This window comes from Echinops telfairi, unplaced genomic scaffold, assembly GCF_000313985.2.
Source record: "Echinops telfairi isolate 266 unplaced genomic scaffold, ASM31398v2 ScPeMD7_7468;HRSCAF=8506_0, whole genome shotgun sequence".
NCBI lineage: Eukaryota > Metazoa > Chordata > Mammalia > Afrosoricida > Tenrecidae > Echinops > Echinops telfairi.
The window spans coordinates 50,864,264-50,889,674 of NW_022111369.1; the positions used below are offsets into that span (position 1 = coordinate 50,864,264).

Consider the following 25,411-nt stretch of genomic DNA (forward strand, 5'->3'; position numbering starts at 1 on the left):
GACAGGGTAACTTATGACAAATCTATAATAATTTATGAATTATGAAGGGTTCAGGGGGGAGGGGAAGGGAGGGGGGAACGAGCAAACCATATTGAGGGCAAAAGTAGAGGACAAATGTTTTGAGATTGATGAGGGCAACAGGTGTACATAGGTGCTTGACTCAATGGATAGAGGTATGGAATGTGATAAGAAATATATGAGCCCTCAATAAAATAATTTTTAAAAAAACAATGAGGGTAACAAATGTACAAATGTGCTTTATGCAATTGATGTATGTAAGGATTGTGATGAGTTGTATGAGCCCCCAATTAAAAAAAAAAAGTATCTTCATGGGTATGGCATAATTAATTGATTTCAGGGCTCAAATTTCAGGAAGACTAACTACACTATCTGAGACCATGAGGAAACCCCGCCCACTTTCCTCAAGGGGAAAATCTGCCCGCCCACCCTCTGCAGTGCTTAACATGTGGCTGGGGTAATCCCACACACCTCCTTCAGGGGAAATCCTGCTGGCATGGCTGGGGATGCTCCTACCCGTTGTCTGTGATCACACAGGACTGACGGAACTTACTCCCGACTGCTATAGTGCCTTGCACAGCCTAAGGCAGGTCGTCAAACACTTGCCAACTTTCCGCACTGCTGTGGGAACCTCTGCCTAAACTCCGCAGTGATCAACATGACAAGGGCAATTCCACCCACTATTTGTGGTGCTCTACAACAAAGTGGGCAACCCCCCAGCCTTCTTTGGCACTCCTGTTGCAGCAGGCACCCCTGAATGCACTCTGCAGAGCCCCAAGCTGCCATAGGCAACACCATCATGGCTTCTTGTTAGATCACTCAGTACAGCACCATCCTCATGGATCCACAACCAACCAACAAGCACCCCATGAGAGGCCACCCAATTTGCCCTCCAAATAACAGAATACTGGTTGACTATGGAAAGAGTGAAGCCACAGGAGGATCAAATAGTAGGCCAATTCAATAGTGAAATTAGCTGCAAGCAGTTCAGAGGCATTCCTATGACTTTCTCAGAGAGAGCCAGTATCTTCGACTCCCTGGAAAATGTCATCTGGCTCCTTGAAAACAACACAACTCAAACAGCAATCAGCCACAATGACCTCAACGACAAAAGTGGGAACAAAAAGCAACAGCAGAAGATGTCATGAACCTAACGATGTGTATAGAAGAAGGAGACAGTGATCTTCCAGAGAGAAATTTCCAGAATGCTGCTTGAAGCCATAAAGGATATGAGGAAAACAATACAGAAAAAAGATGAAACGATACAGGAGATAAAGACCATACACCAAAGGGAAATACAACAGCTTAGTGACAAGATACCAAAAACCAGTAGCAGACTCACGGACTTTGCCACCAACTGGAGGAGGCAGAGAACTACACCAGTGACCTAGAGAACAGACAAGCAGACTTTAACAAACATGAACAAAACTCCATAAGATTATCAGAGAAGCTGAAGAAAACTGAAGAGCTATGTCTGATGCTATGAAGAGGCACAACATCAGAATTATTGGCATACTGGAGGAAGACACAACAAAGAAATCATCTGCAACAATAGTGAGAGAATTCTTGGAGGAAAACTTACTCAGCTTAATGAATGAAAACCAGGCAACCATTCAGAAGGCTTAAAGAACACCAGCTAGACTGAATCCCAAGAAGTCACCAGGGCAGATAAGAGTTAAACTATCCAACTTTGAGGAAAAGGAGAAAATCATGAATAGCCAGAGAAAAACAATCAGATATAAAGGTTCCCAAATAAGAATATGCTCAGACCTATCATCAGAAACTATGAACAAGAGGAGAGGGTGGAGTAGCATATTCCAAAAATCGAAGGAAAAGAATGTAAACACAAGAATACTCTATCCAGCCAAATTATCTATCAAGAGATGAAGAGTCTTACCAGACAAGGAAAAAAACCAAAAAGTACGTTAGAAGAAACCCAGCCCTACAACAGATCCTTGCCGACCCAGTATGAACAGAAGAACAGCACTCACCAAGCACAAATAAGACCACAGCCACATAGAACACCCCCACCCAGAAGGCAACAAAGAGAAAACAGTCCCCAAAATAGCACTGGCTTAAGGGTGAAAAGAAGTCAAGAATGAAACACACACACGCACACACATATGCACGACACACTGATAAGAAAGGGAGATAAGAAAACACCCAACACAAATGGTAATAATAAGATATCACAGAGTCCACAGATGTAGAAAATAACCCTGCATATCAATGGACTGAACTCAGGCATTAAAAGACAGGCTAGCAGACTGGCTTAGAAAACAACTTGTCAATCTGCTGCCTACAGGAGACACATCTCAAGACTACAGACAAAAATAGGCTGAGAATCAAAGGCTGGAGAAAAGCAAAGAGCAATTAAAAAAGAAAGTAGGGGTGGCAATCCTAATCTCAGATAAAATTGACCTCAAAGTGCAAGCCATAAAAAGAGATAAGGAGGGACACCTATATAATGCTCATGGGAAGGATAGACAAAGAACCACTAAGTATTTTAAACATCTATTCCCAGAACGAGAGACCTGCTGATTATGTCAACCAAATGCTCCAAAAGATGAAAAAAGAAATCACAGCCTCAACAATTATAGTAGATGACTTCAATACACCACTCTCTGAGAAAGATAGATCAGAGGGAAAGAAAATCAACAAGGAGGGTAGAGATCTAAACACTACAATGAGACCATTTGACCTGATAGATATTTACAGAGCTGTTCATCAAAATACCAAAAAAAGATCACATTCTTTTCAAGTCCACATGGCACATATTCAAAGATAGACCACGTGCAGGATCATTAGACAAACCTGCATAAATTTAAGCACGCTGATATCACACAGACCTCTCTCTTTGACCACTGTGCTATAAGGCTGGAAATGAACAATAGGAAGAGCAATCAACTGGAGGATGAATAACTCTCTACTGCAAAGGAGTTCATATTGGCCCAGACCAGAGATGAAATTAGGAAATTTCTAGAAACCAATGAGAATGAGAACATGACGTACCAAAACTTATGGGGCACAGCAAAGGCAGTTATCAGAGGTTTCCTAGCAATATAGGCACACCTGAAAAAGGAAGAGACTCATGATTGATATGCTGACACAAAATTTACAACTAGAGAGGAGTCAACAGGACAATCTTACTAATAGCAAAAGAAAAAAAAATCATGGCTGAGATTCTGGAGAAGGAATATAAGAAAATTATGTAAAAAATTAATGCAGCTAACAGCTGATTCTGTAAAAGGATAAACAGAATCGAGAGAACACTGGGAGAATAAGCCAAAGTAAGGAGGAACAAATTTCAAAAGCAAGGATGAGGGATGAAACTGAGGACATTACAACAGACCTTAATGGAATCCAAAGGATAATTACACAGTACTACAAAGGACTGTACTCTAATGAATTCAACAACTTGCAGACATGGACAAATTCTTGGAAAACCAATCCTTCCCTAGACTATCCCCGATGAACGCCAAGAATCTCAACAGACCCATAGCAATAGAAGAAATAGACAAGGTTATCAAGGGATTACCATCCAAAAAAAATCGCCTGGACCAGATGGCTTCATAGAAGAATTCTACCAAGCATTCGTGAAAGAACGGACACATATTCTAAACAACTCTTCCAGAACCGAGAAAAAGATGGCAGACTCCCAAACTCTTTCTATGAAGCTAGTATAACGATAATAACAAAACTGGGCAAGGATCCCACAAGAATTGAGAACTATAGACTAATATCCCTAACGAATGTCAATGCAAAAACCTTTAACAAAATACTGGCCAAAAGAATCCAGAAGTATATAAAACAAATAACTAATGATGACCAAGTGGGATTCATACCAGGGATTCAGGGATGGTTCAACATACAAAAGACCATTAGTATCATTTGCCACATTGACATGCAAAACTAAACCACAGGATAATATCAATAGATGCGGGAAAAGCATCTTACAACATCCAACATCAATTCCTGTTTAAGACACTCAAGAAGATAGAAATGGAAGGAAAATTCCTCAATATAATACAAGTATACAGAAAAACCAACAGCCAATGTGGTAGTAAGTGGAGAAAAAATGAAAACAATCCCACTGAAAAAGGGGACCAGACAAAGATGCTCCTTGTCCCTTCTTATTTAACAATGTACTGGAGGTTTTAGCTAACAGGATAAGGCAAAGAAAAGACATCAAAGGTATTCCCTGGGAAAGGAACAGGTGAAACTATTGTTATTCATAGATAATAGATTTTATATGTGGAAATTCCCAAAAGCTCCACAAAGGGAGTACTGGAAACAATATGGCAGAGTGGCAGGATACAAGAGCAACAACAGAAGTGTATCGGACTGCTATAGACATCGGGTAAAGCCACAGAAGAGGGGAATCAAAATGAGGGGATCACAATAACCAAGCACACATTGAAATATCTATGGATACACCTGACTAAAATAACAAAAGATTTGTGTGAGGAAAACTACAGAACACTATTAAAAGAAACCAAGCACCTATTAAACAACCAGTGGTCAAAACCACATGGTATGGGTAAAATGACATATACTCAGACCAATGGAAAAGAACTGAACACTCAGAAATAAAACCATCAGCATACAGACCACTGATCTTTGATAAGGGCCCAAAAAATATCAAATGGGAAGTAAATGCCCTCTTCAACAAGTGGTGCTGGAAAAAAATGGATATCTACCTACAGAAATATGAAGAAAGACCCTTATTTCATTCTATGCACAAGAATAAACTCAAGGTGGATCACAGACCTTGAGATAAAACCTCATACTATTAGAGCCATCAGTGAGGGAATTAGGACCAACCGGAGAACTTTGGCGTAGGGAATACATAGGTTATCAGAAATAGGGAAGGGTATAAATACAGATGAGTCATAAATTGACAAGCGGCATATACTGAAGATAAAATGCCTGTGTACATCAAAAGAATTCACCAAGGGAGTAATAGAGCCCACGGACTGGGAAAACATCTTTAGCAATGAAACATCAGACCAAGGCCTTATAACTAAATTCTACAGCAGTACGCTAGCTTCCAAAAATAAGTAATTGTCCACAGAGTAGATGGGCAAAGGACATGAACAGACGTTTCACAAGGGCAGAAATCCGAATGGCCATTAAGCATATGAAAAAAGGTTCCCGATCATCAGCCATCAGAGAAGTGCAAATTAAAACAATGATACAACACCTAACACCCTCAAAGATAGCCCACTTCAAAAAACCAGAAAGCAAGACATGTAGGAGGGCTTGTGGTGAGATAGGAACTCTCATCCACTGTTGGTGGACCTGTAGGTATGTACAGCCACTATAGAAATCGATTTGGTTATATCTAAAACAGATGGAAATTGAGCTACCACAGGACCCAGCAATTCCCTCACTGTGCATACACCCAGAAAAGGCAAGAAACCAACCACGGCCACACATCTGTGCTCCAATGTTCATCACGGCACAGTTCGCAATTGCAAAGATTTGGAAATAACCCAAATTTCCACCAACAGATGAATGGATTAAAAAACTGTGGTACATACATACAATGGAGTACTATGCATCCTTAAAAAGCAGTGATGAACGCATGAAGCACATCGCCGCATGGGAACTGGAAGAAATTATGCTAAGCGAAGTAAGCCAAGCACAAAATGACAAGTACAATAGTCTGCTCAGGTAAGCTTAAAAAAAAAAAAAGTCAAGGAAGCATAGGGAAAAAGCTATTGTATACAAGCATTACTGGGGTAAGCTCCAGGTAGTACGGCGGGGCTGGACCAAATCCAGGGGTACATATGGTAGCCAAAGAAAAGGGAGGGAGGGAAAAGAAAATAAAAGAATTGGGTAGCACGGGAACAGGGCACTAATCACGCAAGGGGAGAGTATAAAGAGGGACCAGGCTTCAACCGGTGCTTCAAGATGTGAACGCAACATACCAGCATAAAGCAGGGAACCAGTTGGGAGGTCTGAAGGGCCAGCCCCAATCCCAACTACATGGACAGCTGCCTCTCCCCATAGAAGAATTTACTTCAGAGGACAACACTAAAGCTACAGCTCAGAGAGAGGGACATGTCTGATCAGAGCACATGGGAGAAATGAAGGGCGAGGAAGAGAGAGTGGAGTACATTCTGGTCCACCAAACCTTGAGGACGATATCATATCCCTGCTCAGAGAAACCAATGCACAGAGAGGACCACATGGCCAGCCCCACTATGAGACATGACATCCCTCACTGACCCATAGCCCTATGGGGGACAACACCGGACACAGTGTGGAAATTTCACCCAATCTGACCCTACAGAGGCAAAACACTAAGGGCATGCCGCAGAACAGCAAGGGGAACAGAGCAAGGTAGTCCCCAAGGAATACTAAAAATAGACTTCAGGCCAGGGCCTGGCACCCCATCAGACTCAACTGGAAAACACGCTTAAAGGTCAACAAAACACACCTTCAACTATTTACAGGTTTTTTTGTTTTTTTTTGTCATTGGTTTGTTGTTGTTTTGTTTTCTTTTGTCTTGTTTTTGCACATATTAATTTTGCGCATATTGTTTTCTTGCTGTCTTGTTCTTGCACATATTATTATCTCTGCCATTCTATCTAGATAAGATAGGTGGGACATGGGAGAGTGGGAGACAGGAAGTGGGTGTTAACAAACCAGGGCCAAGGGAACCACAAGTGATCCAAAATCAGTGGCAAGGAGGGTGTAAGAGGCCTGGTAGGGCTTGATCAAGGACAATGTAACTGAGAGGAATTACTGAAATCCAAATGAAGGCTGAGCATGATAACAGGACAAGAGGTAAGTATAAGGAAATAGAGGAAAGAAGTAAGAGGCAAGCGGCATTTATAGAAGTCTAAATAAAGACATGTACATATGTAAACATATTTATATCATGATGGGGAAATAGATCTATGTTTATATATTTATAGGTTTAGTATTAAGGTAGCAGATGGACACTGGGTGTCCACTCAAGGACTCCCTCAATGAAAGAACACTTTGTTCTAAATTGGCATTCCATGATGCTCACCTTCCCTACACAATCTCTGAAGACACAGTGGGTGTATAAGCAGATGTGGTGAAGAAAACTGATTGTGCCGGCTATCAAAAGATACAGCGTCTGCCCTCCAGATTCCTTAGCTCTCAAACCTAAACCGTGGTGTGAGTGGCTTAAAGACAAAAGGAGGAAAGTGAAACTGAAATGGACTTGAAGTCTTGCAACAAACAAGTTAACTTCAAACAATAACAAAAAACAAAGATATAGCATCTGGGGTCTTAAAGGCTTGAAGATAAACCAGTGGCCATCTAGCTCAGAAGCAACAAAGCCCACAAGGAAGAAGCACACCAGCCTGTGCGATCACAAGGTGTCAATGGAATCAGATATCAGGCATCAAAGAAAAATCTTATCATTGTGAATGAGTGGGAATGTGGAATGGGGACCCAAAGCCCATCTGTAGGCAACTGGACATCCCTTACAGAAGGGTCGCAGAGAAGAGACGAGCCAGTCAGGGTGCAGTGTAACAACTAGGAAATATACAACTTTCCTCTAGTTCTTTAATGATTCCTCCCCCACTATCATGATCCCAATTCTACCTTACACATCCAGCTAGGTACAGATAGAAACTGGAAACACAGGGAATCCTGGACAGATGAACCTCTCAGGACCAGCGGTGCGATTAGTGATACCGGGAGGATGGAGGGAAGGTGGGATAGAAAAGAGGATATGATCACAAGAATCTACGTATAGCCTCCTCCATGGGGGATGGACAACAGAAAAGTTGGTGTAGTGGTTATGGCTAGTTCTTGCAACCTCGAGGTCAGCAGTTTGAAACCATTAGCTTCTCTGTGAAAGAAATTCTAGGCTTTCTACTCCAGCACAGTTACCATCTCAGAAAACCACAGTGGCAGGTCCACACTGCTGCATGGGGTCACCATTGCTGTTGGCTGCCAAGGAATCCAGGAGAGCTTGTCACTGTTACAGCCAGTCAGAAGACCAGATTGATTAGAGGAAGGCTTTATTTCTCCAAGCTCCCACAAAAGAAAAGTCAGGTTTGCTACCTCTGAACTGCTTCAAAATTCCGTCAAAATCTGGCAAGTTATATACCATTAACTACAAGACTAGAAACAGACGTTGCAGTAGTCCCAGGAGGTAATTACCATGCTTACAATGACCAGAGGACTTAAAAGCAATGGGACAAAAGGGAGCAATGTTCACAGAAAAACAGTTTTTGCCAAGATTATCATCAGACTCTCTGTGGATATCTTTCTTATTCCAGGGGCTGCCAGACCAGTACCCATGGCTTGGGGATCCATTGCTTATCCAAATGTCCCTGCTTCCCTGCTCCTGGATTATAGCATGAGTGGATGGTTAATGCACTTTACGACAGGCCTGGGTATTGAATAATTTACAGGTTTAAAAGGAATTTTTTACTAGAGAGCATTTTTACCAGAAATAAGGAGCACATTAATTCCTGGGTCCTTTTGAACAAACTAAATCTCAACTGACAATTTATCAAATTTATGATTCCATTCTTGGAAACATTTTTCAAACTCATCTGTTTGGATGGCTGACAGCACCACCCTTATTTTTTTTCTTCACTTCTTCGGTGTCTTCAAATTGCTGTCCTTTCATGCCCCTCTTCATTTGTGGCGAAATAAAAAAAGAAGTCCCAGTAAGCAGATCAGGTGAGTAAGCACAAGACAAGCTTGCTGTTGTTTGCCAAAAACTGGCTCAGACATGGCTATGTGAGCAGGTGCATTGTTACGGAGGCAAAACCAATCACCAGTCTGCCACAAATCAGGACTTTTGGTTGTACACTGTTACTCTTTTCAGAACCTCTAAATAGAAAACTTGATTAACAGTCTGACCTAGTGGAACGAACTCCAGATGCACTACAAGTTGAACTTTTCATCCAGAATGAGGTTTGTCATCAATCTACATGTCACCTAGTTTGAAACTAGAAAACCACTCCTTCACTTGAGTTCTTCCCATCACATGTTCTTGTAATCTGTGTTCAACATCACAACAGTTTCTGCAGCCCCACCCCCACCCCACCGCCCACCACCCCAAGCAGGAAATAAAATTTCACAGCAGCCTGCTGTTCTCTTCAAACTGCCATCACACACAAAAAAACAAGGTTTGAGCAAAATTGCTTTCATGAAAATACCTCACTGTGACCAGAGAGAACCTTCCCAGGGGACACCACTGGGTGCACTAAAACTCAGAGCAAGTTGCTCAATTGCTCACCTAGTGGGATAAATGCTTAATACGAAAGTTGTGAAAGCTCCACACAGCAGAGCTCTTTACTGGCTTGTTTGGGTACCCCTCCCCCTCTGATGTTACCTTTCCAGTGTTGTGATTACAATCAGAATCTACTCGATGGTAGTGAGTTGTCAGAGATGATCGTGGCAATTCTGCTCATTAATGGCAAAGAATGCTTGTATTCATGTTTATTTTGAAATTATTTTCACATAAAGCAACATATATACATAGTTTCAAAAAGCCATAAATATGGTGTTCTTGGCAAAAAATTATAAAAATCCCACAATATATTAAATTCAAAAATGAAAACAGAGTTCATGTGGTTGTTTCCTCAGGATTGTTTCCTCAGACATTGGAAAACAGCTTTTCCAATGTCTCGGCAATCAATTTTAAAATACATAGAAAAATCTGAAGTGGTCACAGAGAAGGACAGTTAGGTACCTTTCTTCACCCTTACAATCTCTTTGCTACTAGAGTTTATTTCAAATATACTGTTTAAAGCAAAGAATGTGGCAGCATAACAGGAGTTGGAGATGAAAGTCAATCATTATGAATTTAATCTTGAAAGAAAATGAAGTTGAGTATATTTATGTTGGAAATTTAGTAACTAGGAGTTTTCTGAATTAATTACCATGTTGAACGGAGTAAAGGATATATAATGCAAATATGCTAATCAAGTTTCATACTTATTTTCGAAAACCACAGCAATAGTAATCACCCCAATTACTCAATAACAGTAATAAGAGGAGGCAGGGCATTAGTCGGGATAGGTCATTCCTGTGCTTTCTATTGGTACAATTTAAAATTCATTCAACTGGCAACGGAAAAATGTTTAGATGGTCCAGATTCAATAACGCAAAGCTGAATTTCGAGCTGAGAAACAATATTTCACAGCAGACAATATGTAAAATGCTCCCATTTATTGACATCCCAAAAGCTTTTTGCGCCTTGGAATATTCTATCATCATAAGACTCAGATGAGAGGCATGACTTTTGAAAAGAAGCGCCTGAAAGGGGAGTAAAGGTCAGATAACAAAATTCTATTAAAAGTGAGCTTACAGTGGGACCCTTGGGTCTGCAGTCCTATCCTCGTTTCCCTGCTGCATCATCGGGACAGCGGCATGTTGCATTTGGAACAGCCACGGTAGCTAGAGACGTACTGGGGCCACAGAGTCTCGTTGCAGGACCCATTCTATCAGCTCTGTTCATGTGCTAAAGAAATGAGCTGGGCTTTCGTCCCTTCCACATGGTGCATATTATTTTAGTGTATTTCATTTATTTAATTGGCAAATCATCATTATTAATCAGGTTGACCATCTTTTTGTATGTTCATTATCTATGCAGGTGTTTGGGTGTGTATCCATGTACTGCTCTTATTTTGATGTTTTTCTGCTATTTGGTATTTTAAAACAAACAAACAACCTCTCACTGTCATTAAGTATATGGAGACTCATGGTGACCCTATTAGGCAGAGTGGAACTGCCCCTGGGGGTTTCCAAAACTGCCTCTCCTTATAGGCATATAAAACCTTGTCTTTTTCCTGTGGAGCAGCTGGTGATTGCAAAGTGCTGACCTCGAGGTTCACAGCCCAACAAGTAACCATTATGCCATCAGGACTCTTAGATTTTGTATAAAGAGATTATAAAAGGTACATTTATTATTTATGAGTGTCAAGAATCCCAGGTCATGTATTTAATCCCAGTTGCTTCTAAATGAATGTCAAAGAATAAGATCAATGAAGGTTAGGTAAACTCTACTAAAAATTAATTTAAATTTTGAAGAGAAGCTTTGGGATATGGGTAGATTAAACAGTACTGACATGCAAGCTGCAAGAGTCAAGAGAGAACTAAATAAAAATTAAGGCGAACATATTGAATAACATCATCAACGCTATAATAAAAGTACTGAATGGAAGGCAAAAACTAAGAAAATAATTACAACCAAGAGCTTTACAAGTACAGCAAGTGATCACATGGGGCTCTAACACTGGTAAGGATCTTTTCATCGATTATTTGGCAATTAATAGCTTTGAGATGATTTTTATTTGCGGGTATTTATGGTAGCAATTCCTTTTAGAATTCATACCAGATTGGTTCCAAGGAGCTGGGAGATTTAAGATGTCTCAAATGTCTCTAACTCTTCCAAAATGCTATTCTGTCCCATTCCAGCCCCACCCTTCACCCCCACCCACTGCTCCTTTGAGTAAATGCCCTTGCATGCCTGGGTAAGATGCCATACCCACACTCTCTGCTACACATTCCGGTTGACAAGCCACATGGAGCTACACTGATGGAGCCAGAGCCCTGGAGCTGGAGGAGCCACATGGAGACCCACACCAGGTCTGAGATGCTTCCACCACCACTGGATCTATAAGACTGAACCCACTGGGTTATGACCTTCTTGCATTCGGCAACATTGCAAGTGTTGCATGAGTCTGAAGAGAAATTTATAGACTGGCATCAGACACATGGACTTAGCTGGATAAGGCTGGCATGTTTTATTAATATACAACTACTCTTTATATAAAGCTCTTTCTTATACACGAGTCTTTCTGGGTTTGTTTCTCTAGTTCACCAAGACTCACACATAAAATCAGAAGCCAAAAATGTCCAAAAGTTATAGCAAGTCTTCATGCTTCTGCCAAAGTTTACTCGAGAAATATATGTACAGCATTCCAGGTGAGGTGACATCTGTTAAAACTGTATAGTAGTACTAGAATATATATACCCCATGCAATAAAGCAAATGGAAGGAATAATGCAGTCAAGCCACAGAATAGAACATTTAAAGGTGCAGCTTGAGAAGAAAAAATAAAGTATTATAATGAAATGTTTAAAGCCTCAAGTTAGAAAACCCAAAGGGAAGAACACACTCAGCATAATGTTAAGCTCAAAGGATGAAAGGGGATAAAAAAAAAAAAAATCAAGCCTCAAGTTCCAATATCGAAAGATTCTATGGGTAAAATAACAAATAATGTATCAGGAGAAAATGGAAGCAATACACAGTCATTGTACCAAAAATTACTGGTCAGCACTCAACCATTTCAAGTGGTAGTATATGATCAAGAATCGATGACACTGAAGGAAGAAATCCAAGCTGCACTCAAGGCATTAGCCAAAAATAAGGCTCCAAAAATTGAAGGAATACCAATTCAAATGTTACAACAGGCTGATGAAGCACTGGAGACACGCATCCATTAAGCAAAGAAATTCAAAAGACAGCTGCCTAGGCAACTGATTTGAAGAAGTTTCTATTTCTTCCCATTCCAAATAAAGGTAACCAAAAATAATGTGCAAATTATACAACAGTGAAATCACAGGGAAGCAAAATTTTGCTGAAGATCATTGCACAACTGTTAGAGCAGAAAATTGATAAGAAGTTTCCAGAAATTCAAGCTGGGTCCAGAAAAGATTGCAGAACAAGGGATGACATAGCTAATTTAGCAGGACCTTCACTGAAAGCAGAGTAACAGAAAAATGCTTATAGTAATATTTTATGTAAGAAGTAACACCAAAGTAGTTGGCAACAGACAATGTCCCCAAAAGGCCAACTAATGCAAGATGCTAGTCTGCTCCATTCTTCCCTACTCCCCCACTCCTACTTCAGTATGTGCCCTCACATCGCTGGCTTCTGAGACTAGATGCAGTGTCCCATGTGCTGCCATCCAGCCAATGCTGACTCACAGTGACACCCTGGTGGGGTTATGAAATTGTAACTGTTTAAGGGAGTAGAAAGCTGCTGGTGGTTTCGAACTGCCAACCATCCGGATCGCAGCCCAACATAATTATAGGGCTCCTGTCTCAGAGCTCACGAAAGTTCATGGAAGGAAATATCTGACATGGGGAGCACAGAAGGAGGGGAAAAAATAAGGAGCTGATACCAAGGGCTCAAGTGGAAAGCAAATGTTTTGAGAATGATGATGGCAACAAATGTTCGAATGTGCTTGACCCAATGGATGGATGTATGGATTGTGATGAGTTGCACGAGCCCCCAATAAAGTGATATATATATATATATATATACACACACACACACACACACACACACACACACAAATAATCTGACACGGTCACAGATACTGTTCAGTTAAATCCCATCATCAAGCAAGGGTACACCAGATGCTGGAGGACCAGGGGATGCACTGCACTCCAGCTTCTGAGTGGGCTCATTGGATATGCAGCTTTATAATTACACACAGAGGATTCCTAAGAGTATGGGCCCCTACCTTACCAGTCCATGCAGGGAAAGGTCATTTGGTGGAAGTAACATGGTACAAATTTCTCCAAACTAGAAAAATTTATACACCCCTGGAATGTATGGCGCTCATGCACACATGACCTGTGGCCACTGGTAGTATGTTCCCAGTAGGCAATGGCCTACTACCAATGTTAATCAGCCGTTTTCCCCCCAGTCCACTCCAGAAAGTTTTCTCTCTCAGTGGTAGCATAAAAATCCTTACACCTATTATAAATAGCGGTAACCAAATAAACTATTAAACAGAAAGTGTGGTCTAATTCACACTCTCTTTGAACGTCAGAACTTTATTTCATTCTATTCCTCTTTGTAAATAGAAAATGTCTTCCAAAATGGGACCATAGCCACAGGCATAAGGAATCCCGTCACGTAACAGACTATGGCTGGAATGGTCCTATTAGTAAAACAGTTTACTGACTACGCAAAGGCAGTCAACTGTTTGGCAAAACTACAAATGATTAAAACTGAAAAATCCAAACTTACTGCGAGTTAATGCCAACTCATAGTGATACTATAGGTCAGGGTAGAAATGTCCCTGTGAGTTTCCAAGATTCTAACTCTTCATGGGAGTAGAATTTCTCAAGAATGTCTATGCTACAGCTCAGAGAACAAAATCGGTTTTTGGAGTAGCCTGGGGAAAAGTATGGCTGACAAGTGACTGGGAAAATATAAATTACAACAAAATCGAATAGTGACATTTTCCTTTGCAATTGCCAGGAATTTACATAGAAAATCAGATCAACAAGCACTGCTTCAGAGTTTTCTCAGCACAAGTTTGAGTAGGGGAAAAACAGTTATTAGCAGGAATAAAAGGGCAAAATGTTTGGTAGAGGTAGTGATCCAAAAGACAAAGGCCCTAAAGGAGATGGATTCACACTGTGGCTGCACCAATGGGATCGAGCAAGGGAACAATTGTGAGGACGGTGCAGGACCAGGCAGTGTTTTGTTCTGCTGTGCATAGGGACGCAATAGGTCAGAACTGACTCGATGGCACAAGGTTTTTACTTTAAGAAAATTAATTTTTACTACAAAATCATGGAAACCTTTTTTAAACCAAGTATCAAAATGTGAAGTTAGTTGATGTTTCCGATCTGTAATTGCTCCTCTACGAATTCTGCATTCCTTGGTTTATACCACTTCAAAACAGCACTTTGGACAAGAGAGACCCAACTATTATTCCTTTGGGATCTCATTAGGAAACAAGAAGAAATCCACAGGGGAAAAGTACAGCAATAGTGTTGATGGAGTAAGGTTTCCAAACCATCTCTCACGTTACATAAACAGAAACCCCATCTTCTCAACTTCACTTTCTCCTACACACTCCATCACTCGAATCCTATCGGGATCTCTAAACCTCATCCATTTCCTTTACCAAGATTCACTCACAATCCTGAATGAGTTTTATCTGTTTTAACCATGTTGACAGCATGGGTTGCCTTCTATAAGCTCCTAATGTCTAGTATTAAGTATTTTGTTGATTATAACTAGTCAAAATTTCAGTCATTATTTTGCCCATTTTTCAAGGAAGCTCTAAGGTTCGATTCTATAGTTGAATAATTATAAACTGTTAATATTTTGGTTATTTTTCCTTCTTTCCCAGTCGACATCCCATTTAGACTACTTTGCTAGATGAAACCAGGAAACACATTCCCAAAGAAATGTTCCTCCTCTCAGTCTGGAGTCAAAAACATGCATGTCAAAAGCTTGACTCTAACATGTTAGCATTTCCAAGCACATAAGCTGGTTTTGTTTTTTGGGAAAATTAAGTTATTTATTATGCTGCATGATTTAGGCCCATTTCTATAGTTAGTGTGAATTACAAAAAATTAAATGTCTTCAGTCCATTCTTAGTTCATAATTCTTTAAATTGTGTTTACGTAGTAAAAATCCCCTACATATTCTGTTCTTCTGGCTTTCAACAATGAACTCATTTATCTTGGGGTGGAAAAGCTATCCTAACTACTGAACCAATGACTACAGATGGGGCATTGCACACCCATCCTAAAAGCTCTGGAAGTCAAAGGATAATGTCAGCAGGAACGATTCCAATAAATGTGTAGCAGGCAAATGCAATGATAAAAATCAAGCTGGTTTTATGAAAATAAGAACTACCAGACAGGCAGTGAAGATCATGACCAAAAATCTTGTCATCCACTCCCTTTTCTTTCCTTACAAGATTTCCCCTATGGACCTCCAATGTGCTCAGAGAACGTTTACTCCACATCGACCCTCTTGTGAATCAGATGAGATCAGTTTTAAAACATGTTAATTTCATGGTGCATTCAAGCTTTTTTTTTTTTAAATCAAGACTTTTGTTCCTATTGAACTGTTTCATTCCGCTCTGAGGGCTCTTTCCTTGGTAGCGGGGCAGTGAAAACGACGGACCGAGCTTCCAACAAACACTGGTCCCAGACACAGAACAAACTGTGAGGATGGCCCAGAGTACGTGTTCCTTCTGTTGGACATCAGGTCGTTATGAGTCACGACAGATTAGATGGCATTTCACATAGCTTCTTCCCAATGAATTTCCTTGTTTTCCTCAAAACATTGACTGCATTCGCATCAGTAAGTACTTAAATAGAAAAGTCTCAGAGAATTTCAAAACCTCCTGCCCCATTCCCTCAAGTAAGACAATTCTATGGAGTCTGTTCTTATCTCATCCAAAACTGTGCAGTTAATGACAGGGATTAGAGACACCTGCTTAAAGTAAAGGAAATGCCTATTTCTAAAGCTATCTGCTGGACAGCCCGAGCTCGTCCATGGATTTCTCTGTAAAAGACAATGGATGTGTGGTTTTGAAAAGAGAAAAAACAGAAAATTTATTCAAAATCCCAAATAGAAAGTGTCCATTATTTAATGTATTTAAAATACATTTGAATAGTAAAATAGTAAAGGTGGGGGGAGGGGGAATGGGTGGTCTAAGCTTAATATTAATCCCATTATTCTTCCTTCTCAGATGTAAAAAATTCTCACAAGCTACAGAGAAAAAAGAACTCCTTAATCTGAATCAGATGCTCCAATGAGAACCACTTACAGCCTAAAAAGTTCCCATCCATTTCTGAGAATCCCTATAAACCTGGTTAAGAGAAAGCTTTTTGTATCCGTCAACCACATTTGTCAATTCCTATGTTTTCAGCCAAATTCCAGGTGTGCTTGAAGTAACGAAGCTCACACCTAGGGTCACTAAGGGCTAACAAAGCTAAGTGCAGTCTTCTGTCCCAAAGCTTCTAAAAATCATATGGACATTGTAACCCCACGCCCACCCCCCCAAAAATCCCACCTAACGAGTAGCAAGTCATCTAACTCATAGGCACCCTATAGTGCAAAGTCAAACTGCCCTTGTGACTGAGGCTGTATTTACAGAATGAAGGCTTTCTCCCATGGAGTGAGCATCAAGGCTAGTGGAGAATCACCCTCCAATGCAGAACCACACCACCAAGTCTCCAACTGCAGACTTATAGCTCCTTAATGAGAATACAAAGCCTGACATGATAGCACACTTTACTCTCTGCTAAATAGGAAACCTTGAATTAGAAATGCTTTAAAAGACACAGCAAATTTTAATACCATTTAAAACATTAAGCTGAACCCCTTACACTCCCCTAAAAGTTCAGAAATAGCAAATTATGTCACTAAAAAATGTGTTGTATATTTACAGACAGGGATGACTTTCATCTCATATTATTCCCAATATGCTTCCCGATTAATCTTGGACCCATGAAAGAGACACAAACACACACACACAAACACACACACCACCCCCACCCCTGGCATTGAGTAGATCAGGGGTGATTAATACGTCGATCAGGATCTACTAGTCGATAGCAAATGTAGTGTGGGTAGATGGCATGGCATTAAAAAAAATAGACGTAAGCCCATCATCAATCTTGTCACTTAAATGATATACAGCGCAGCGCATCAGATGCAATCTTAGGTGTCCCATGCATACACAAACAACTGCACTAAGTGCAGCAAAACTGACAAAGTAATCACGAATTTTTAGACCTTGGGTTTTTTTCTCTTAAACGTAAAAAAGGGTATTGAAATGAGTGGGGGAGCTGGACCAAGTAAGACTACAAAAACGTTATCACTTTCATACAGAATGGGTGATTTTGCCACTACAAGCCGACGCTCAGCTAAAGTCCGTTCAGCTAAAGTCCGGAGTGCACGAACAGTTCTGGAACTTACTCACAGAGGGAAAGTACCCAAACATGAGAAAATGTGCTGCCTCCGAGACTGCATTATTCAGCTCTACTTATTTATGTGAGTCAGCCTTTACCCACATAACAGATATTAAACCCAAGTACCGTTGCACCATGACTGATGATCATTTGGAAGTGTTTGAGGCTGGCTGTCAGCAGTTACTGTCCAGACTATGCATCCCTGGCTCATTCCATTCAGTGCAAATCATCAGAGTAAACTCAGGCAATGTCAAAACAATGTACATCGTTAATTGGGTTGTTTTGTGCAATATGGACTCGTGGTTATACAAGGTGCACATACTGTATGCATAGAGAATTCTCAATGCATTTATAAATAAATGTAATAAAAATGTTTTGCATTTTTGTAGTTGGTAAATCATTTTGACTTGATCAATTATAAGTAGCTCACATGCTGAAAAAGTGTGAGCACCCCTGAGTAGGCTGACTCATTGCAACCCTAAAGCACAGGGTTAACACCACTACATGTGGGTTTGCAGTGACTGAATCTTTACCAAAGTAGAAAACTTTGTCTTTCTCCAATGGAATAGCTGATGATTTCAAACTGCTACCTTGCTCAAAGGTAAGCACTGTGCTACCAGAGCTCTTTTCATTGGTCTTAAGGCCCTATTAATATCCAGTCAATGAACACACCGGATATTGTGTTTAGTCATGATTAAATGCATGCACTTGGAGGTATTAAGACATCGTGGGTTAAAGCTTCACTGTTAGCAGTTAAGTGTCTGCAATCCAGGATAAATGGTTCTGGCCTTGGGTTCCCCGTTCCCATAGGGAAGTTATGAGGATGAAAGACAACAGTACATAAAAGCACAAAAGTCATTCTTATGTTGTAAGTCCACAATATGATTCATAACAGTTATTACCTATTCCAGAAAAATATTAATATTACTACCAGCTATATAGTAACTGCTTACATCAAAAAGTACTTTTATTGATGCCTATTCTTCACTCTAAGAAAATGAAAACCTAACCTGAACTCATGTACCAAAATTCCCAGTGAAATATCTTACTATATCATCAACTATTTTATATTGATTAAAGGCAATATTGAAACTACAACCCAGCCATTTAAATATCCAATTTTCCTGTTTCCTTTCTAACAGACTACGTAAAATCTGAAACTAAAAAACAAATAGATTAAAATGAAACTACTCAGGGATACAGGGAAAAAACTATTCTAAAAAGTGGTAATAATATGAAACCAGGCAAATAAAGTTTATCTTTTAGTGTGACGATCCTGTTTCTCATACCATTCCCACAAATCATATGGCACTGTATGAAAACATTCAGATACCCCCAAAGGTTTGCATGTTCAACTTAATAATACTTCAAATCTCAGATGGTCAGAAAGAAGATTAAATGAAAATTCTCCCATCAATGGTTTCCTGGGGTGACAATACTATGTAACTATTCTAATTGTTAAGAGGGACTGACAGTTTTTAACTTTTAAAATATGGAAACTAAGTCTAAGTAGTTTAGATTTTAAAGTCTTTTATGAAACAAAAACTTAGGCAAAATAGCAACATAATACAATTACTTGACATCAGTTCTTACATTGAAAATAGAAATATGCTTTCAACATCATTGACACAGGTTGCTTTTAGAAGGCAAAATGGGATTCTGAAAATTCTAAACATATAACATTCAATAATGTCTATTAACATTTAAACTTGCAAACAGACAAAAACAAAAACCAAGAAGGGTCATCTTTACGAATTTATTTTATACAAAACAGTAGCAATGTAGAATATGGGAATCTTCCACTGCCACACATAAGCTGTGAGAACATTTCAAGCCAATGTATACAGTTTGGAGGGGAAGGCTAAACAATAGCATCTCATGCTACCAAACATAAGATTTTTATAATATTCGAAATGGTTCAAAATTAGATAGCAATGTCTTCTTAATATTGCTTTCATCATTGAAGACTAAACCAAAACAAAAAGTGACGTTATACGTATTTAAAAGGGGGGTGTGGGAGAAGAAACTGAGAGGCTGCTACAACACTGCCATACAGCCAAACCATATGTCCTATTTGCATACTTGATAGCAGCATTATTTTACTGAACCGTGTGCAACTACATGTAGAAACACAAAGCAAAATGTCATGGCAGTTATCATTTAAGATCCCAAAGAATGAAAATAAACAATAACCCTACGTTGAACTCACTATAAGTAGATGAACATTTATGGAGAAAGACTCAGTATCTACATTCTTGGACTGTTCCATTTTGCCCCAGTAAGTGTCAACAGGCAGTTGTCAACTGTGCATTGTTGGCAGGCTTTAAATTTTTCCAGTTCTTATTATACCGCATGCTTGGAACAAAGGGGATCATAATAAATCCTTCTACACAATGAACTTTAAGTAGACAGCTGAAAATAAATTTACTACTTGTAAACACACACCCAAAAAAACCCAAAAAAACAAAAACTTTTTTGTTTGTTTTATCTTTAAACCATCATTGCTTCCCAGAGCGCATTATCTTCGATATCGACCTCTCTCCCCTCGGTCTCTGTCCCGATCACATAATCGCTCTCTTTCTCTTTCTCTGTCTCGCCCTCTCTCTCTCTCTCTGTCTCTTCTGTTATCTCTGGGGCGGTCTCGCTCTCGTTCCCGATCTCTTTCACGGGGTCTACTTCTCCGGCCACTGACAACCGCTTGTGTGCGACGAAGAAAATCATCCACTCTCATATCATAATCATGCTAGAAAGGGGAAGAAATAGGTTAGAGATCTCAAAACTGTCCATTGGAATTTGAGTACCATTTATGTTATTTGATAGAAAGAAATCTAGAGAAATGGGGATATTAAATCAGAATAATAATCCTACAATTGCTTAGAAAATGTATTTTGATGTTTCATTCATCAGACAACAGGAGTGCTCAAAATAGCACTAAAAATTAACTTCAATCGCGAGGCTTCCTACTTAACTTTCAGGGGTTTCCCCATCCAATCCCTTTAATTAAATGAATCCATTCGTGCTGTTCTCCAATAGGAGGACCCAACTGTTTTCCTTCCATGGATTCTATAAACTAATCTGAACCAACTTCACCTTCACCCCCTGATGGTAAAATATGGAATTTTTGTGTTCTCGGTCTTTCAAAAAAACAATACAGAGTTTTATGAAAATGTAAGAAAATGTGTACTTCGGTATGACTACTCTATTTTGGACAAAGCTTTCTATCCTGAGTTCTTCCACCACTTGTCTGCCAGTCTGCCCTACTGTGAGTGGCTTGCATGTTGCTGTGATCCTGGAAGGTGTGACACTAGTATTTAAAATATGAGCAAGGTCACATAAATGAAAAGGTTCTAGCACAGCTTCAAGACTAAGCACAGATTATCAAGAAAGAATAGTAATAGGCTTTTCTACTTCTAAGGAATGGGCCACTGAAAACCTTTAGATAGAATCGAAACTGTGTTCAATACAGAAAATCTCATGAATGGAAGCAGAAAATTGTCTGAGACAGTACCAGAAGCTAAGTCCCTCAGGTGGAATTCAAAAATTGCATCAAATCAATACCAATTTTAATGATTCAATAGGACTAGGGAGAACTGTCCCTCTGACTTTGAAACTCTAAATCTTTAAGGGAGTAGAAAGACCTTGAAGTTAGCAGCCCAATGCATAACCACTAAAACACACTCCCCTCAGGTAAAAAGGGCTCCCCTCAGGTAAAAAGGCACTGAAATGACCGAGGAAGAGCTGCCTTCTCAAAGTAGAGTTGACCACAATGATGCAAAGGGAGTAAATCCCGCAGGAGTAAAGTCCATGGAACATTCATTTACTGATGGGGCTCCACTGAAAATGAGAAAAAATGACAAAGTATGAACCTAGGTAAGTTGGAATGCATAAAGATCAATATTCTAGGTGCTAAGTGAACTGAAGTGGACCGATACTGATCATGTTGAATAAAAAATATGGTTTACAGTACCAGGAAAGGCAGATTCAAGAAAGTATTTTCAAGATCTATCTTGAAGTACAATGCTGTCTGAGATAGGATAACACCTATGTGAACACAAGAATATCCATCAATACAACTCTTATTCAAAAGCACTAAAGCCAGTAATACAGAGTGAAATTAATCAAACATGCAATCAAGATGCGCTATTGTTAACAGTGATTGGACAGCAGAGTTGAAAGCAAAGAGGAAGGAACAGTAGTTGGAAAATAGGGACTTGGTGATACAAACAAAGCAAGACACACAATAGAATTTTGCAAGACCAACAACTTCTTCATTGCATGTACCTTTTTTTAAACAACCCTAAGGCAACTATGCATGTGGAATTCTCCAGCTGTATTATCCAGAAATCAAACTGTCTACATCTGTAAAAAGAGCAAAGGAGACGCTCATTATCAGAGTCTAAAATCAGACCAGTGGCAGATTGTGGAACTGACCATCAATTGCTCAGATGTAAGTTCAAGATGAAGTTGAAGAAAATAAAAAGTTCACTAGGGCCAAAATATGAGCTTGACTATATTTCACCTGAATTTTGAGAACAGATTTAATGCAATCACTTGACAAAAGACCTGAGGAATGACATTAAGAACATCCATCATTCACAAAGCAAAGGGTTATTAAAACGACAGAAAAGACTCTAAAACTTGTTTTTAATTGGAGAGTAACTAAGGTAAATGGAAAATATGATCAAGTAACAGCACAGCAGAGAAAATTTCCAAGTACAACTTGAGAAGAGAAAGTAGAAAAGTGTAATGAAAAGGTCAAAGACCAAGTGTTAGAAAACCAAAAGGGAAGCACATGTGCAGCATATCTGAAACTGGAAACAACAAAATTCAAGCATCGGGTTGCAATATTAAAAGATGCTATGGGCAAAATATTAAATGATACAGGAATCATCCAAAGAAGTTGGTAAAAATAGTCACTGTACTAAAAAGGATTAGTCAATATCCATTTATTTTAAAAGGTAGAATATGAGCAAGAATCACTGCTACTGAAGTAAGCACTGTATATATACTTAAGCATAAGCAGACCAGAATATCAGCCGAGGCACCTAATTCCTCCTCCCCCCCCAAAAAAAACTGCATTAAAAGTGTGCTGAAAAACTCACCTTATACTCAAGTATATATGGTAATTTCAAGTTGCACTGAAAGCATTGAACAAATACAGAATTCCAGGAATTGATGAAATACCAATTGAAACATTCCAATGAAGTGAGGAAGCCCTGGAAGTACTCATCTATGCCAGAAAATTTTGCAGGCAGCTGCTAGGTCAGCTGACCTAAAGAGATCCAATTTTTACCCATTCCAAAGAAAGGTGACCCAAAAAAATGCTCAAATTATAATATAGGACTATCACATGGTAGTATAATACATGAAATCACATGGTAGTAAAGTGTTGCTGTCAATTATCCAACAACAATTGAAGCTATACAGTCACAAGGAGCTGCCAGAACTTATGTCTGATTCAGAAGAGAATGTGGAATAAGGGATACCACTGATGTCAGATGGATCTTGGCTCCAAACATAAAATACCAGAAAAGTAATTGTTTATGTTTTATTGATTATGCCAAGACACTTGGTTGTGTGGATCTAACTATGGATAGGCTTCATTAGTATCGGAATTCCAGAACTGTTCATTGTGCTCATGCAGAATGTGTGCATGGACCAAGGGGCATTGTATAAATGGAACAAGGGAAAACAGAGTGGTTTAAAATAAGGAAAGGTTTGTCAACTAAATTCCCTAGGGAAGAAGCAGACTAGTCTGTGTGATCCGAGGATTGTAAATAATATAATCCAAATCCGAAGGAGCAAGTGTTAGCAGAACTTAACTTGTGAGCACCTGGTTTGCAGAGGGGCTATGGATGACTGTGGAAGCCCAAAATCCATTAGCAAGGTCCACACATAGATTAAACCTCTGATGAATCCTCTCTGATCACAGGCAAGGGATGTGAATAGCCTTGCTATCAGACCAAGAGTAAGTAAGTCAATTATGTTGTTAACGTAATATTCTTATGATATGATCTATTTTAATTTTGTTCTAGTTTTACTTTGGTATTGTTTTCCTGTAACTAAAATCCAGGACAGGTAAATCTGTAGAGATAATAACTAGATAAATGGTTTCTTGGGGCTATGGTAGGTAGGGTTCCGGGGAAAATGGGGAGTTGAAACACGAAAGAAGAAAATGTTCAAAAATTGATTGTGGTCTTGATTGTACAACTCCTTTTGATATGGATTACCAAATTTTATGATGTGGATTATGTACCAATGAAACTATTCTAAGAATCAAAAAGATAAAATCAGGAAAGGTGTGCATTAGGGTTGCATTCTCTCCCCATATTTATTCAATCTGTTTATTGAGCAAATAGAGAAGCTCAATTATAAAGAATTTGGCATCAGGTTTGGAGAAAGGCCTATTAACAATCTGACATATGTCAATAGCACATTCTTGCTTGCTGCAGGTAAGGAAGACTTACAATTGCTGAAGATGATCAAGGATTGCAACCTTTAATATAAATTACAACTCAATGTAAATAAGACCAAAATCTTCCCAATTGGTAACTAACACAAACAGAGAAAAGATCAAATTTATCAAGGATTTTATCTTGCTCGTTTTGAAAATCAATACTCACGGAAACGGCAGTCAAGATCTCAAAAGACATGTTGTACAAGGTAAATCTGCTGCACAAGCCTCTTTAAAGTGTTGGGGGGGGAAATAAAGCAAGGATGTTGCTTTGGGGATTAAGGTATACCGGACCCTAGCCATGGTATTTCTAATGGCCTTCTATGCGTGTGAACTAATAAGTGTTTTTGAATTCTGGTGCTGGTAAGAGTAATGAAAGTACCATGGAACACACAAATCTGTCTTGGATGTACAGCCAGAATGCTCCTTAGAGGTAAGGATGATAAGACTTTGCCTCACCAATGTTAGACATATCAGGAGAGACCCACACCTGGAGAAAGACATCATGCTTGATAAGGTATTGGGGCATAGACAAAGAGGAAGGCCTTAAAAGAAATGCATTAATAGCGGCTGCAAAAATGGGCTCAAAAACACAAACAATTGTGAGGATTGCCTAGGACTGGGTATTGTTTCATTCTTTATATATAGGGTTCCTATGAACCAGAATAGAGGTCAAGGCACCTAACACAACAACTACATCCTTAGTTCTCAGTGCATCTTTACTTAATACATTTGTTTCCTTTTCAAGTCAGCTTAAATAAATGCACAGCTTACAGAGTTCAGAAACAGAATTAAACACTATTATACATAGTGGATATGTAAATTTTTTATAAACATGGAATACATATAAAAGAGCTTCAAAAAGCTTATGGGAAAATGGAAATGAGGAAGAATGTTATTTTTCCACAAGCTTTTTAAGGCCCCTTAAGACACTAAATAAAAATACACAATACATAGTTCTATGAAATAGTAGAGCCTACTAGAAAGGACTAATCTCCTTAGTAAAGGAATTACATGGAAAAAATCTCTATCTTGAAAAGTAAATTTTTCATTCCTCCCCGCACTACCATGACACAGTTCTACCTTACAAATCTGGCTAGATCAGAGTACATACATGGCACAGGTAAGAGCTCTCGAAACATGGAATTCAGGACAGATAAAACCTTCAGAAACAGTAGTGGGAATAGCAGTATCATGGGGGGGTGAGGGGGACCACAACAAGGCTGGATTGGATACATAGCTCATAGCT

At 39.4% G+C, this 25,411-nt stretch overlaps 1 protein-coding gene across 5 annotated transcripts in view; it reads right to left on the reverse strand.

The window, feature by feature from the left end:
- Positions 1 to 25,411, reverse strand: part of YTHDC1 (YTH domain containing 1) — a 75,610-nt gene that overhangs the window by 12,488 nt on the left and 37,711 nt on the right. For 4 of the 5 annotated variants that reach the window (XM_004703171.4, XM_045284360.1, XM_004703170.4 and 1 more), the window contains one exon: positions 19,451 to 20,451. The exons of the other annotated variant lie outside the window; for it this stretch is intronic. In XM_004703171.4, coding sequence (XP_004703228.1) covers positions 20,227 to 20,451 — 225 coding nt within the window. In that variant the 3' untranslated portion in view covers positions 19,451 to 20,226. Of the gene's footprint in view, positions 1 to 19,450; positions 20,452 to 25,411 lie in introns of those variants that run through there. 5 annotated transcript variants of the gene reach the window in all.